The sequence below is a fragment of the Cydia amplana genome, chromosome 5, assembly GCF_948474715.1.
Source record: "Cydia amplana chromosome 5, ilCydAmpl1.1, whole genome shotgun sequence".
Taxonomy (NCBI): Eukaryota; Metazoa; Arthropoda; class Insecta; order Lepidoptera; family Tortricidae; genus Cydia; species Cydia amplana.
In genome coordinates this window covers 4,572,072-4,585,952 of record NC_086073.1, presented here as the reverse complement: position 1 = coordinate 4,585,952, position 13,881 = coordinate 4,572,072, and the positions used below count along the sequence as shown (strand labels likewise).

Sequence of the window (13,881 nt, the reverse complement as noted above, 5' to 3'; positions counted from 1 at the left end):
TTACGTTTACGAGCCATGTAAAAACACGAACGGTTTCAACCTATCCTAAACCAAACCTGACTAATATATGAAAGCCATCAAAAATATTTTTCTGCCCTCCGGCCGGAAAGCGGTCAACTTTCGGCCCGCTGTGCTAAACGAAGTTGCCGAACAGAAAAATAGTAAATGAGAAAGGCTCAGATCTATTTAAGACACTTCAGTTGCTGCCATAGGGATGAATAGTCGTACCGTACAGTCACCTGCAATAATATGTTACACAACGAAGGCCGCAAAAATATCTGACATGATCTTATTTTTAGAGTCATAAGAGCGTGTCACATATTTCATAAGTCATATAATTGCAAGTGGCACATTGCACTTAAGCCATTAAACACAAACTAATTCACTATCCTAAATCAAACCCGACTATACTATCCAAATCGTAGTCGAATATTCTATAGTCGTACTTGTACAACTTGTACAGCTTCCTAATGAGTGGCAAGTCTAGCTGTGAGAAGTACTTGCGTAGTTTGTCGGCCGTGCCGGAGGTGCGGGCGAGGCGAGGGAACTCCACCTCGGCTGCGTTGATGGTGTGGAGGGCCAGGAGCGAGTCGTCTAACAACGTATCGTATTTACCTGGAAATAACAAATAAGACGTTATGACTTCATTATTGTGTTTATTATTTCGAACCAGTTTTTCAAAAGCCTGTAACTTGTAATAGGCTACATTCCTACTAGTCAAATCAGCTTCTTTTTTAGAACTGTCAAAACGATTTGCTAATATGGAATTTATATGAAAACGAATGTAGTGACGTCACGGTAAACTCACCTACTTTTTATATTTCAATCCGATTTATTAAATACAAATTGTGTTTAAAAATAGCTGCTGTCTATGTTTTACTAATAATTATTTGGTGCTTTATTTCGTGCACGGTTTGAAATAATTTATTTTAAGTACAGGAAACATCCCTATACAAGCGGGTGTCACTTTTTGACAGCCTTTGTTAGAAAGGGGCTTCCACTTGTATTACGAGTTACAAGCTTTTGAGAAACGGGCTCCAGCACCTTTAATTAAGTTCTTGTTAAGGATATACTTAGTTGTTGTTGGGATATTGGACGGCTCGACGTCTATAGACGTTGCTCGTGTTGAGTAAGTTGGTGGTACGGTTTCAAAATTCGCATGTTGATTAGATTTTATTGTGGCATGGTAGCAACACTGGCAAGTTGGCAACCTATCCTATCCTAAAAATAGTATTTAGGTATCTTCACTTTATAATATTGTAGGAGGTCCTAAAGGGCAGGTTATACTATTTGGCTTAGGTCTTTTAAGATGTACATGTACAACAAATAATTTCGTAGAACTGCCTTTTGCCATTCTGAGTAACTTATCTCTAAAAAAAAAACCTAAAAAATATCTCCATAGCATCAGGTTTGGTCGTTAACGAATGAACCGAGAGATTTGGGTGGTGATGTCACTGACAAAACAGGACTGCGCCGTCCGGACACTTTTCGGAAAGACACTTCAAATATAAAAAATGTGAAGGTAAGCCTTGAAAAATCTCGTCATATATTCACCTTACGTATACATTATGTATATTTTTCCGTAAAATTTTCTGCCCTTGAGGCCAATTCTAAATTACAATTAGATATCAAAATGATGTCATTTTGTTATCATTCGCACTTGCTCTTCGCTTGTACATGTATTGGCACGAGCGAAACGGATAGGCAAATGGTAGCAACATGATATCATTTTTTCATTAATGTAAGTTTCAAGTTTCAATTGGCCTCCTTGTAGCTATAAACTTATTCATGTACCTAAACATTACGCCTAATAAATTTAAGCAACTGGTTTTAAATATGAACTGTCGAATAAACATAAACCTGAATGAATAATATAATATCACTATTGGCATTCTGTACACAATTAGTGAATAAGTACGTTACGTATGTTGGTTCAGCAAAAAACCTGCCTATCTGTACCTGTCTAGGTACCTACATAACATATAATTATTCGTTGCACATACTTTATTGTACCTATATAAATAGTGTTCTATTACACAACTAGGTCAATATAACCTTGCAAACGACTGGAATATACAGACCTATTCAGAAATCTCCAAACATTTAGGAATTCTCATGCATTTACCGGTGTTTGAGGAATATACATTTACTCTAGAAGTCTAGACAACCTGTGAACTCTTGATAATTTTATTAACTAAGATAATTCTAGATATATGCGTAGTCACTTTTAACTGATTACTTACATCACTCAAGCTAACCTAACCTGGGGGTAATTACCCCCGTGGGGGTAAAACTGGTATTTTACGGGGGTAATAAGCTAACCTAATATAACAATACAACAAACATACACGTTTTATTTTTTATTACCATTGGGAGGAGGGGTAAAATCAGGTTCCCTAGTTAGTCATAGGGGTGACCGGACTGAAAAGGTTAGGAACCACTGGGTTATAGGATTTTCATGACCTTAATCACAAACTGCACTCAACAAAAATGCGATTAAAGGCAAACAAAGACTGCTTCTTTGATAATAAGTTACCAGAAAGAAGTCAGAAGTGTATGTAACTGTACACAATAAGGCATTAAAACACTCCTGTAATATTTTCTTGAATAACACTTTCGGGTCGTTTCATGAACCCACACTCGAATTTTAATGCCTTTCATTATGTAACAGTTACATAAATTACTATTTACAAATACGTAAGTACAAAAAGTAAAATAGGCAAGTAACTAATAATAAATTAAAATTGTAATCATTGTTTGAAATTGTATACTTAGTTTATGTAAAATTGATTTTATTTGACATTCGTTCTGATTTATTATTCTTACCGCTCTTAGTATAAGTATGACGATCATTATGAGATACCTACTATATATATTTTGTTTGACATGTATTCCGTTATTTATTTACTTATTCTGAAATTTCTGAACTTATCTTATAAATTGTTAGTGTTAATAGTTTGTATTGTTTTTTGATTATCATTGTTGACATTTTATAATTATACGTTTGCATGCTACATTATTGACGACCCTAATGTAAATTCATATAGATTAGCGCAAGAATAATTTATACTGTAATTTATCATTATGAAATAAATAAACTAAACTAAACTAATAGCTTGATTAGTATTAGCATCAGCGGGTCTCGACACAAGGATTAAGAATACAGTCTTTATGCTATAATGGAGTCATGAGACTCATGAGGTCAGGATCACCAGTTGCAATTTGCATAAAACAGATCTCTTTCATGCAACTTATACATTCGCAGTGTTTAAATGATTCCGTTTAGTATACATTAAAAAACAGATATTTATACGGTTTTTAAATGCGGTTTTGACTGACAACTGACTGTACATTTAGCGCTATTTTATTTAAATTGAGTACCTAATATAAATTTAATTCATCTTAGATACCATATATTATTAAGATTTGAATTAGTAAATATTCCATAAGTACATACATAGTTTATTTAATTTTTATAACTTCGTCTGCGTGGAATGAAGATGATTATGATGATTGATAATAACTACCCTCTTTCCCCGGGCGTTTTAAGTGTGTAGAGGTACAGACTGACAAACAGAGTTACTTTCGCATTCAAAATATTAGGGATATTTATAAATGATAGCAAGCCTGACCGGACTATATTTTATAATACATGCGTTTTTTTTAACGCTTTTACAATACTTCTCTCTCGTAATATTAACATTGACGCACAAAGAATTCTACCGAAACCGGATTTGTCTTAACATTTATTGTCCGAAGCGTAGCGAGGGTCTACGTTTTGACTCGGGCATTTTGCTTTTGTATGTCCGGATGTTCTCCTCTACAGGTCGCAATTCTTAGCCAATTTTCGTGAAATTTTGTGACCGAATTCTATGACTAAATAATTTTTTTTTGTCGATCCGGTTTTTGGAAATTTTTCAAAATGGCGGAGTTGTGATAGCTCCCGCCTAAACAAATAGCCGTATCGGTATCATAAGAGTTTTTTCTTTTTGAGATATGTTTATAGATTAAATGGCCAAAAATTCAGAAAATTTGTATCGCTGGTTTTGGCGCTATTTTGATATTTAATTTTTACTTGAGAATGAGTAGCTAAATTTCGTCAGCTTTAGTAAGAACTATAATGGCGTATTTTGCAAACGTTCGCTTTTTTTGTTTGCATCGGGAGGTCCCTGGTTCCATCCCCAGTAATTGTATACTGCTACATAACTTTTTGTATTTTTTTTATACTTAAATTTCGTAGTTGTTTTTATTTTATTTTTTTATTTTGAAAAAAATTAAAAATTTCGTATTTTTTATTTATCAAGCGCGGGTTAAGCGTATTCGTTTAATTTTTGTTTGTATTATTATAATTACATTATAATTTATAATATATTACATGTACTATACCTGTATTTTAATAAATATTTTTGCCATACATTTATTCAGTTTTAAGCTCTGCTCGCGAGGTCTACAGCTCACAGAGCCATTAGTTAATAGACGTTGATGAGGAACGTGCTAATTAAGAAAACAGTCACACACAGCGTATGGTAAAGTCGTATTAAGCTGGTTATTTTTTTAAGCAATGGCATCAGGCGATATTACGTCAGTACCGTTGACGCGCGCCGCAAGTAGTAAATCAAGTTCTGTTCCATTGACTTATATCTCAGGACTGGCCTTACGGGCAATAAGAATGGGGCATGAATGGGGCCAGTACAGCGGTGTGACACCGCTACAACGCGATTGGTTGATGAGTTCGCATCACGCGCGCGATTGGTCGCAACACTCGCAACTAGTTCCAACCCAACCCAACCCAACCCAACCGTGCAGTCTAACGCAACTATAACTAATAATAGTACTCGAAAATGGTACTATAGTACCATTTTTAATGCCCGTAAGGCCCGTCCCGAGATATACGTCAATGTTCTATTCGACATGGACAGCTTGGTTTTATTTGATGTAATGATTTCAGTTTGGCAAACATACAATGGGCTCTTTTATGTCTGCTTGTAATGATATACATACACATTAAGTACTTGTTTTAATGATGTCTACGTTATCGGGTTTCAAGGGTAGGTACGCGCTATAATAATTTCACGGTTTTTGTCACTTAGCGCGACATATTTCGGAGAGTCTAGAATCTAGGCCCTAGATAATTACATATTCAGGTATTGAGTACTGAGACCCGTTCGCGTGTCCGTGTGTGGTTGCGTGTAGCCACTACCGTAAAATTATTACAGCATTTCTCATTCGTTGATTCGTCTAGTACTCACAATCCAAGTCTTAGGTACTTATATTTGTTATTAAGGTTAGGTACTGTGGATCTAACTCGATTTGTTTTGTAAAATCGTCCCATATTGTTTATATTAGTATTTATTACTTTATTTATCATTGTTTGTCTCTCAAAATGACCAAATAAACGTCTCTATTGGTCTCAGGTCTCAATTGAAACTAATTACCAAAGCGACTACGATAATTGGGTCACACATCTACTTGCATCACTGACAAACGGACAGAAATCAAGTAAAAATAAATTTAACCCTACATACATTTACCTTGTACAGTCTTCAAAAAATATACACACATTATACGCTCTATTACGATGGAATAAGGTGCAAACGTGTGAATATATAATTAACATTGATCGTAACATATAAACAAGTCATTCGGAGATTTACATCAAAGGTCAATGTATTCTAATCGCTTACCGATCGCTAGTGGTTGCCTAGCAACCACTATAAATGTAAGCTCCATCAAATAAACATTATTATACGTATCTCGTGGTCACAATACGTTGGTTTTGCTGATTCGTACGTTTATATATGAATATAGGGTCAGGTAAGAAATACGTCGTGTGACGCAAGTAGAGGAGCGATTACGAAAAAAAGCGTGACGGTGTCAGATCTAAAGAGATTAAAGGATAATAAATCAGATTAATTAAAAAAAAATATTGCAAAATGCGCAATGTGCAATGTGCGCGGGGGTTCATCTCAAAGATCGGCTACGTCAGCCATCTTCGGGCGCACGAGCGCCGAGCAAACTAGGAGTCGTAGTGGTCGCCATGGCCGAAATCGGCCGGAAGGATCATCATCATCATCATCTTTGCAAAATGCTATAAAACTATATTTCATTATTTATTTATTTATTCTTAATACAGATTTGTGCGGACCATCAATAAAATAAAGGGAGTAGATAAAATACCTACCGTCAGAAAAAAGATTGATCGAACGAGCGCGAAACGCCTTCTTTTCAGCGAGGACACAAGCCTTTTGTATTTGGCTGTCGAACTTTTCTCTTCCACACGAATTTCGTGAGCAGGTTTGGTAATTCAATGCTTTTTTGCTGATTTAGGGGTTCCGTACCCAAAGGGTAAAAAACGGCACCCTATTACTAAGACTTCGCTGTCCGTCCGTCCGTCTGTCACCAGGCTGTATCTCATGAACCGCGATAGCTAGACAGTTGAAATTTTCACAAATGATGTATCTCTGTTGCCGTTATAACAACAAGTACTACAACAAAACAAACAAATACTAAAAACAACAAATACTAAAAATAAAATAAATATTTAAGGGGGGCTCCCATACAACAAACACGATTTTTTTGCTCTATTTTTTGTTGATGGTGCGGAACCCTCCGTGCGCGAGTCCGACTCGCACTTCGCCGGTTTTTTTTTTCTAAACGAAATCACAGGGTTCGCGTGCTCAGTCATTAGTTCTCCAGTTACAAATATATATTTTTAGCTTAGTAACTACGTCTGGATCCGACTTCGTATAAAACACGTAACATCATTGCGAGTCCAGTGGACAATGCACATTTTGTACTTTCACAAGTGTCAGTTATGAATGTTATGATTGTCTCGGCAACGGGACCCCGGGTATCAAATTACAAATATTTACTTCGCAAGTGGGCTTAACGTCTTGTCTGTGTATAATAAGGATCCTGACCAAATATTTTGTAGTCATATTTTGCGTTTTTTATTTTCGAGAACTATCCGGCACGACTGAGGTTTTTGAACCCACGATTCAAGACTAACATAAGTAGGTACGAAAGGTTAAAGTCTCATTTACATGTTTTACGCAAACACCTCAAAGATCCTTTTACTTGTAAGAAGAGACATAATTCCCTTCTTTGTGACATTAAAGTATTTAACAACGAAAACATCAATCAATAAGTATCCCTTGACCGTTTTGATACTTATGATAATATAAGAGGCAATAAACCTTAAGAGGACAATGAGCGTCGTGTACCTATAGTGAACTCAGTAGTCATGACTTGAAATTATGTAGGTATTATTTACGTTTACGACTTACGTTTGAAACTCGTTGACATCTGTCAGCTCTCTGACCGACAAAGCTAACTTTACCGCTACGCTTACAAGCAAACGTGTGTGTGTGTATTACTCACCAACTAAAGTATATTTGATAAGACACGGATGACACAGGCTACTGATGGGTTTGGGTTTCCAGTGCTCAACCACATCCGCAAGCTCCTCTGACCGGTTGGTCAGGAACAGTCCTTAAACGTGACGTCATTGCCGGGCTCTAGTGCCTCGTTCACTCACATCTGCCAGCTCTCTGACCGGCTAAGCTAACTACCGCTACGCTTACATAGAAATGTTATAAGAACTCACCAACTAAAGTATATTTGATGAGACACGGATGGCACAGGCTAGTAATGGGTTGCCAGTGCTCATTGTTGACCACATCTGCAAGCTCCTCTGATCGGTTGGTCAGGAACAGAGCGAACTCCTTGAATGTGACGTCATTCCCGAGTTCTAGGGACTCGTTGCTTGGATTCCGGCGGTAGGTCCTGATGATGCGACGGCCTACGCGATCCTGGAAGAGAGATAATGTTGAAATGTTGCTCATGTTGTGTTGTGTAGATAAAACGTGACCAAATTCACCGACTAGGGGAGGTGAGTTGAAACAGAGGTAAGTTAAAACAAGGTTAATTTTGAAAAATCTATAACTGTTAATCGAGGTGGTTAAAAAAACTATGTTTAGCCCTGCCGCACAGTTCGCAAGTCCCTCAATATGCGTATGCCTCAAGACGATTATAAATTGTTTCAATTCACCTCGGTCTCCCCTACTTTAAGGATCCGATGTTGTATGTCTGAATAACGGACCTTTACAAAAATAATCTACCTACCAATTTTATTGTTCTGTGAGTATGTGACCTCTGTGACCTAAGTTCGAGATTCGGCAAAACAGTACGATATTAAAAACGGTCGTGGTCATGAATAAATCTGGTCTACTTGCAAATTACCGTGAAATTCATGGCCCTAACGGGTTTCGGTAGCGAGATTCACGCTCAGCCGGGCTAGCACATGATTGGCACGACAGTATCTCGTGGCGAGATAGACTACCCGTCTTTTTCTAACTATGTTAATAAGAGGGGTGGGTAGTCTATCTCGCCGCGAGATACTGTCGCGCCAATCATGTGCTAGGCCTGCTTCCATAGTTTGTTGTCGGCCGTCAACAGCTCATGGCGAAAAATACATATAGATAATAAAGGAAAAACAGTAAGTCTACAGTTAGACTACGTCACTAACGCTAATAGATACGTTGATAGTCAATACAACGTAGGTACCTAACGTATTTCCGTTTGAAACGTAAACAACATAAGTACTTATAGACGTCATAAAACTAATCTCACAATTTAAACTATTATTCCCATAGGTAAGTACGTATTGATAGCATAAAGTTGTAAGGTAAAATCGCCATCAAATGTGTCGTTAAGGTGCAAGAAGCATAGGTAAACTTCGTGATTATAAAATGTTTAATTAAAAGCCGAGCAATTTGGGCAAATGAAAGATTCCAAAATAATCGAAATTAAACTTTCGTGAGACATACTTTAAACTGTCTAGACGACAACGGATTCCAAAATAAGTCTTCGGGTTCGGAGAGTCTCGGCCTCAAAGGCCTATTTAGAAGCAAACAAACTTTTTTGCAATGTAACGTAACGTAATATTTGATATTAAAATTTGACAGTTATGAATTGACCATTATATAAATGAAGCTAAGACCTATATAGCCTTAGCTTCATATATGTATAAAAGAGTTGATTCATTGCGTCGACTACAGTAGGTACAAAGATGCAGCTATGATGGGCAAGCATCGCTGCATCTTTATACATTGATGGCCCAACAAAGGTGATTGCTGCGTTCTGACCGGCTAGCATGAGTTGCGTACCTACTCGCTCGCGAGTCTCGACTTCTCGAGTCCATACTTGAAGTCGCGCTAGCGCTAGATGAACATATTGTATAGAGTCGCGCGCGAGAACGCAAGTCATGCTATTAAGGCTTTGCCACTCAGGCGCGTCCGGAAAACGCGCCTGTGTGACGAAGCCTTTAGGTCTGTTTTATTTTGATTCGATGCCGACGAGCAACGTTACTATGCGACGGACTCAAACTAGATTTAGAATGCATTTTAATTTTAATCATTTTACATACAGAGATAGCTAGTGAAAGTTTTAATAATAAGCTACGCAATTGTAGTCGTAAAAGTGTGAAGATTGCTATATCTACATGTTGCTCGTTAATTAAAAATTTCCTCATAGTGAACAGTCATTCCGGTGAAGTAGTTGGGCGAGTAGCTGTTTTTATAAATAAGTAAATAAATATTATACGACAATTTTACACAGACAACCAAATTTGGGCCAGATTTTTCTTTCTCTAATTTTTTCTTCGTTACGTTTGGATACTATTAGCCTTCTAAGGCCCAAGGTCCTACCCATAGTACTTATTAACTTTCTTATTCAGACCCAGCTCCTACAACAATTGTGTAGTCATAGCGTACCACGGTCCTACCAGTAGGACTTAATAGAAAACCCATCATTTTGTTTTCAAATTTTGCGCTTATCGAAATTGGCGTGTACGAACTTCTAAAGGTCTGTTTTGTTTTGACTAGGGCTTGCAAATATTCGAAACTTTCAGATATTCGAATATTCGACTTTTTCTGACGACGTATTCGAATATTCGAATAATTATTCGAATATTATAAAAAATAAGAAAAGGAACGAGAAATCGGTTTATTATCGTTTTATTCAAAAGCTTTTTTCACATATTGCTAAAACTAAGGATATTTCGCAGAAATCCACTTAACTGACTAGATTTTATCATCCTACTATTTATAAGATGCCCACATTTATAAAAACAAGTAAAACGCCAAAATTAGACGTATTTAATATTTCTAGATAAAACTTATTATAAATGCGCCGTTGCGTGAAATAATATATCTTTAACCATCCAAACACCTAGGTATGTAAGATATTTTTTTTAGTATGTAATTATTTTCCGATTTAAATTAACTTGTAATCACTCAGAGGCCTGTAAAAAGGCCTTTAATTTCATTGTATTTTGAATCTTTATTGACTTTATTTGTTTTGGCAAGTTATTATTCCTAATGGTCGGCTAATAGGCTACATGACTATGATATCAATCGATCGGGTTTGTTTTTAGGATCAAATGTCTATATGGGACCCATTTCATTAAAGTAACACAAAAGTCAGAAATTGTAGTCAAAGTCCGACAGTCGCACTTCACTCGCGAAACGCCCTATACAAAACTGCCAGAGGCCGTGACGTCATCGCCCATCTTGTAGTATGGACAAAAGAAGAAAATTGCGTTTTTGTCGGTGAAATATTGCGTTTATGTATATAGTTGCTATACAATATTTTTTTGGATGAAATGTAAGGAATCGAATGGTACCTTTACGTTACTTTTATCGTTTTTGGATGTTAAAAAAAACTTAAATTTTGAAACTTTCAGGTCCTGTAATTTTGTAATTTTTCAATATTTTATTTTAATATCCACATTATTGTGATAAATTGCTCGTTTGCTATCTATTTTACTAGATTTTGTTATAAAATTCAACATATGTCATCCCTATTATATAATATTGGGATATTTAAGGGAAGAAGTTAGTTGAGTACTGGGTGGATTATTCGTCAGCTAAAGGTGCATGGTTAGATTACCAAGTTGGGCAGGTTTGGTATGATTAAATTTGAGAATTGCGATAAGTGGCAAGGTTTAGACTTCAAAAATTCGCTTAACGTACGCTTGTACTGAATAAACAGAATGACCCTTTAACTTAAAATTACGCACCGTAAAAATAACATACTTTTTGATTTCGTTTTCTTTTAAATTGAGTTAGGTTTCACTGTATTCACGAAGTCTATCGAGAGGAATACGGTAAAAACATTATTTCCTTCGTATTTGGGTACCTACCGTTCCTCATTCACTGTAAATACCCGGAAAACACACAGAAACTGTAACTACAGCGGATGACATAGATTTTTTTATAGTAATAAAAAATATTCGAATATTCGAAACCTGAGCGGCCGAATATTCGAATATCAAAACAGGTCGAATATTCGACAAATTCGAATATTCGAATATTCGAATTGCAAGCCCTAGTTTTGACTGTGAGCCCTTTAACAAGTTCGTAAAAAAAAATCAAAGTGCTGTACAAGGTGCTGTATAAGTACAATAACATTAAAAAAAGTCTTTTAAGTGCTTGGGTCTGAATGAGTATAAAACAATAGTACTAGGAGGTTAGGGTGGTTTGAAGAGCTCCAAAATAACATATTTTTTCGCAACTTAGTGGCAGATTTTTTAAGACATACCTTCGGTGAATTCGCGCTCATGTTATACAGAGAAGAACTTTATCTACAAAATTTTATCGAAATTTGACAAATAAAATTATCAACAAAATAAAAATATTTATGAAACATACCAAAATTGTTATCTCCAACAGTGTCAATATTAAAGTCAAACTCGTTATACCTATCAGAATCACTTGTTTGGACAACAAACGGTTATCAATCATCGTTATTGATGACAAGGCCGGCTCATTTGGAGACAATAGGCGCTATCAATTTAAATTAAGTAATCATACAAGTTACGTAGCTGTGTATAAGTTTGAGGCATAAGTATACTAGTTTTAAGTGATCTACTCGTATTTTCAAATCTGTTTTTTTCATTGACATAGATATCTAGGGACTGGCTTTACGGGCAATAATAAGGAGGCATGACAGGGGCCAGTACAGAGGTGTGAAATCGCTACAACGCGATTGGTTGATGAGTTCGCATCACGCGCGCGATTGGTTGACGAGTTCGCATTACGCGCGCTATTGGTCGCAACTAGTCGCGTTAGACTGCACGATTGGCTGGAATTAGTGGGTAGCACCGCTGTACTAGTAAGATGTTTAGTGCCCCATTAGCCCGTCCTTAGATATTAACGTCAATGGTTTTTTTATTCTTAATTTTTTACTTGCGAGTCAATTCGTATGTTCATCTGACATCAAACCGATATTTATTACAATGAACATAAAGACTATATTGCAAGAATCATACTACTAAAAGAACTGGGTATGACAGTAGACTTAAAGTATGTGTTAAAGCAGTAACTAAATCAAATGTATAAAAACAATCAATGACAAAATAAAGCTGTATTTAACTTTTGGTATAAATTCTATGTTCAACCTTTACATAACTTATTATAGGGATATAAAAATAAACATAACTATTTAGTTTACAAAATAAAACTCACCTGAAAATACTTAGCACTAGGCGTGTCCCCTTCCAACTTATTCCTATAAGCTGAGAGCAGCCTCTCAAAGGGGTTCCGGACTATAATCATCTTGTGATAATTCTCCAGCATGTAATCTCTGTCCTGTTTTGACACGGAGCTGAGGTTTCTGAACATGCCCGGAGAGTGGGCTAGACTGCCCGGTATAGACAGGACATTTGTGTTGTTCCATTTGCCGGCCAGTATCATGAGCACTCTCTTCCAATTTGTACAGGCCACCTATAAAAAAAGTTTAGTAAGTTTTTTTTCATTGAGTATTGGCAGAATGTGTGTAAATAGTCCTACTACTTTAAGTGAACACTAAATTTAAAAGGAGATAAATGGCTTATCTAATTTTAAATTAATCTTATTAGAATCTTATTTAAAGCCAGTGACTAAAAATATGTGAGTTAAACTGTATAATAAAATTAGCTTAGTGTTAATATTAATAGAGTTCAAATGTCAGTCTGAAATATGGTTTCAGTAGGTATTATATATTTTTGTTCATAAAGTTTAATATGGTTGAAAATGATAACTGAAATATTTTTGTTTACTATATTAAATAGATGAGAATACTGTAAGTAGGTACATTAATTTCATTTCATCAACTTATGTTATGAGTCATCTATTTATGACTTAAAATTCCATGGAAATGTCCCCAAGTGCAACGGACGTAAAGTCCAAACTTCTATGATATGAATCAAAATAAGTAAATACTAGACCAGTTTCCAGTTTTCCTTGAACTCACCTTTGGGACGTAGCAATAGAGAAGTTTTCGGTGTTCGTCGACTAAAATGTGTTCCAAACGGCTCGGTGGCAAGTCATCTAGGCTCCATCGTGGAGGAAAACGCGAACATGTATCTTGTATTAACTCCTGCCGCGCCAAGTTCAAGGATTGGGTCAACTCTAACGAATGATTTATCGTCTCTATCTCATTTGAAATCTCATTATCATCCCCGCACACACACAAGAAAAAGTTTATTAACAATAAACTATTCACGACACGCATTTTCACAACAAATTAAAATGAACATCACACTTTTCTTTCTAAATAACAACTTTCCTCGTTTTAAAATGTGGGGCACGCACTTTAGTGATAGAAACCGATAGAATGGCACTAGTTTTAGGTTTGCGACGAATAGTCAGACACTGTTTTTGTTATAAAACCAGCTTGGTTCAGAAGTTGCATTTTAGTTTATTTTTACGAAATGTTCACGTTACTGACAGACCATACACAATACACCTCCACAGCTTGCAGCTTTGACAGTTTTACTGAATGAAGAAGCGTGCCGCGCGCTACGCCGTTTGGTGGGAGGAAATAACCGGCTTCACAGAG

At 36.2% G+C, this 13,881-nt stretch overlaps 1 protein-coding gene across 1 annotated transcript; it reads right to left on the bottom strand.

Annotated features, from left to right (window-relative positions):
• Nucleotides 1-369: 369 nt before the first annotated feature.
• On the bottom strand, nucleotides 370-13,752 carry LOC134648417 (carbohydrate sulfotransferase 11). Its single transcript, XM_063502938.1, has 4 exons — nucleotides 13,294-13,752; nucleotides 12,528-12,785; nucleotides 7,607-7,811; nucleotides 370-615 (listed from the first exon to the last, which is right to left on the bottom strand). Exons 1-4 carry the CDS (start codon nucleotides 13,552-13,554, stop codon nucleotides 386-388), a joined length of 954 nt encoding a protein of 317 aa, XP_063359008.1. The 5' UTR covers nucleotides 13,555-13,752; the 3' UTR covers nucleotides 370-385.
• Between the last annotated feature and the right edge of the window lie 129 nt (nucleotides 13,753-13,881).

Bases quoted from the DNA above. Each gene is read 5' to 3' on its own strand.
- LOC134648417 (XM_063502938.1), bottom strand. From the start codon at position 13,554: ATGCGTGTCGTGAATAGTTTATTGTTAATAAACTTTTTCTTGTGTGTG. The intron at 12,786-13,293 runs GTGAGTTCAAGG...CTTTTTTTATAG, and splicing joins TCTATTGCTACGTCCCAAAG to GTGGCCTGTACAAATTGGAA. The intron at 7,812-12,527 runs GTGAGTTTTATT...TCTCTCTTCCAG, and splicing joins CTAGTGCTAAGTATTTTCAG to GATCGCGTAGGCCGTCGCAT.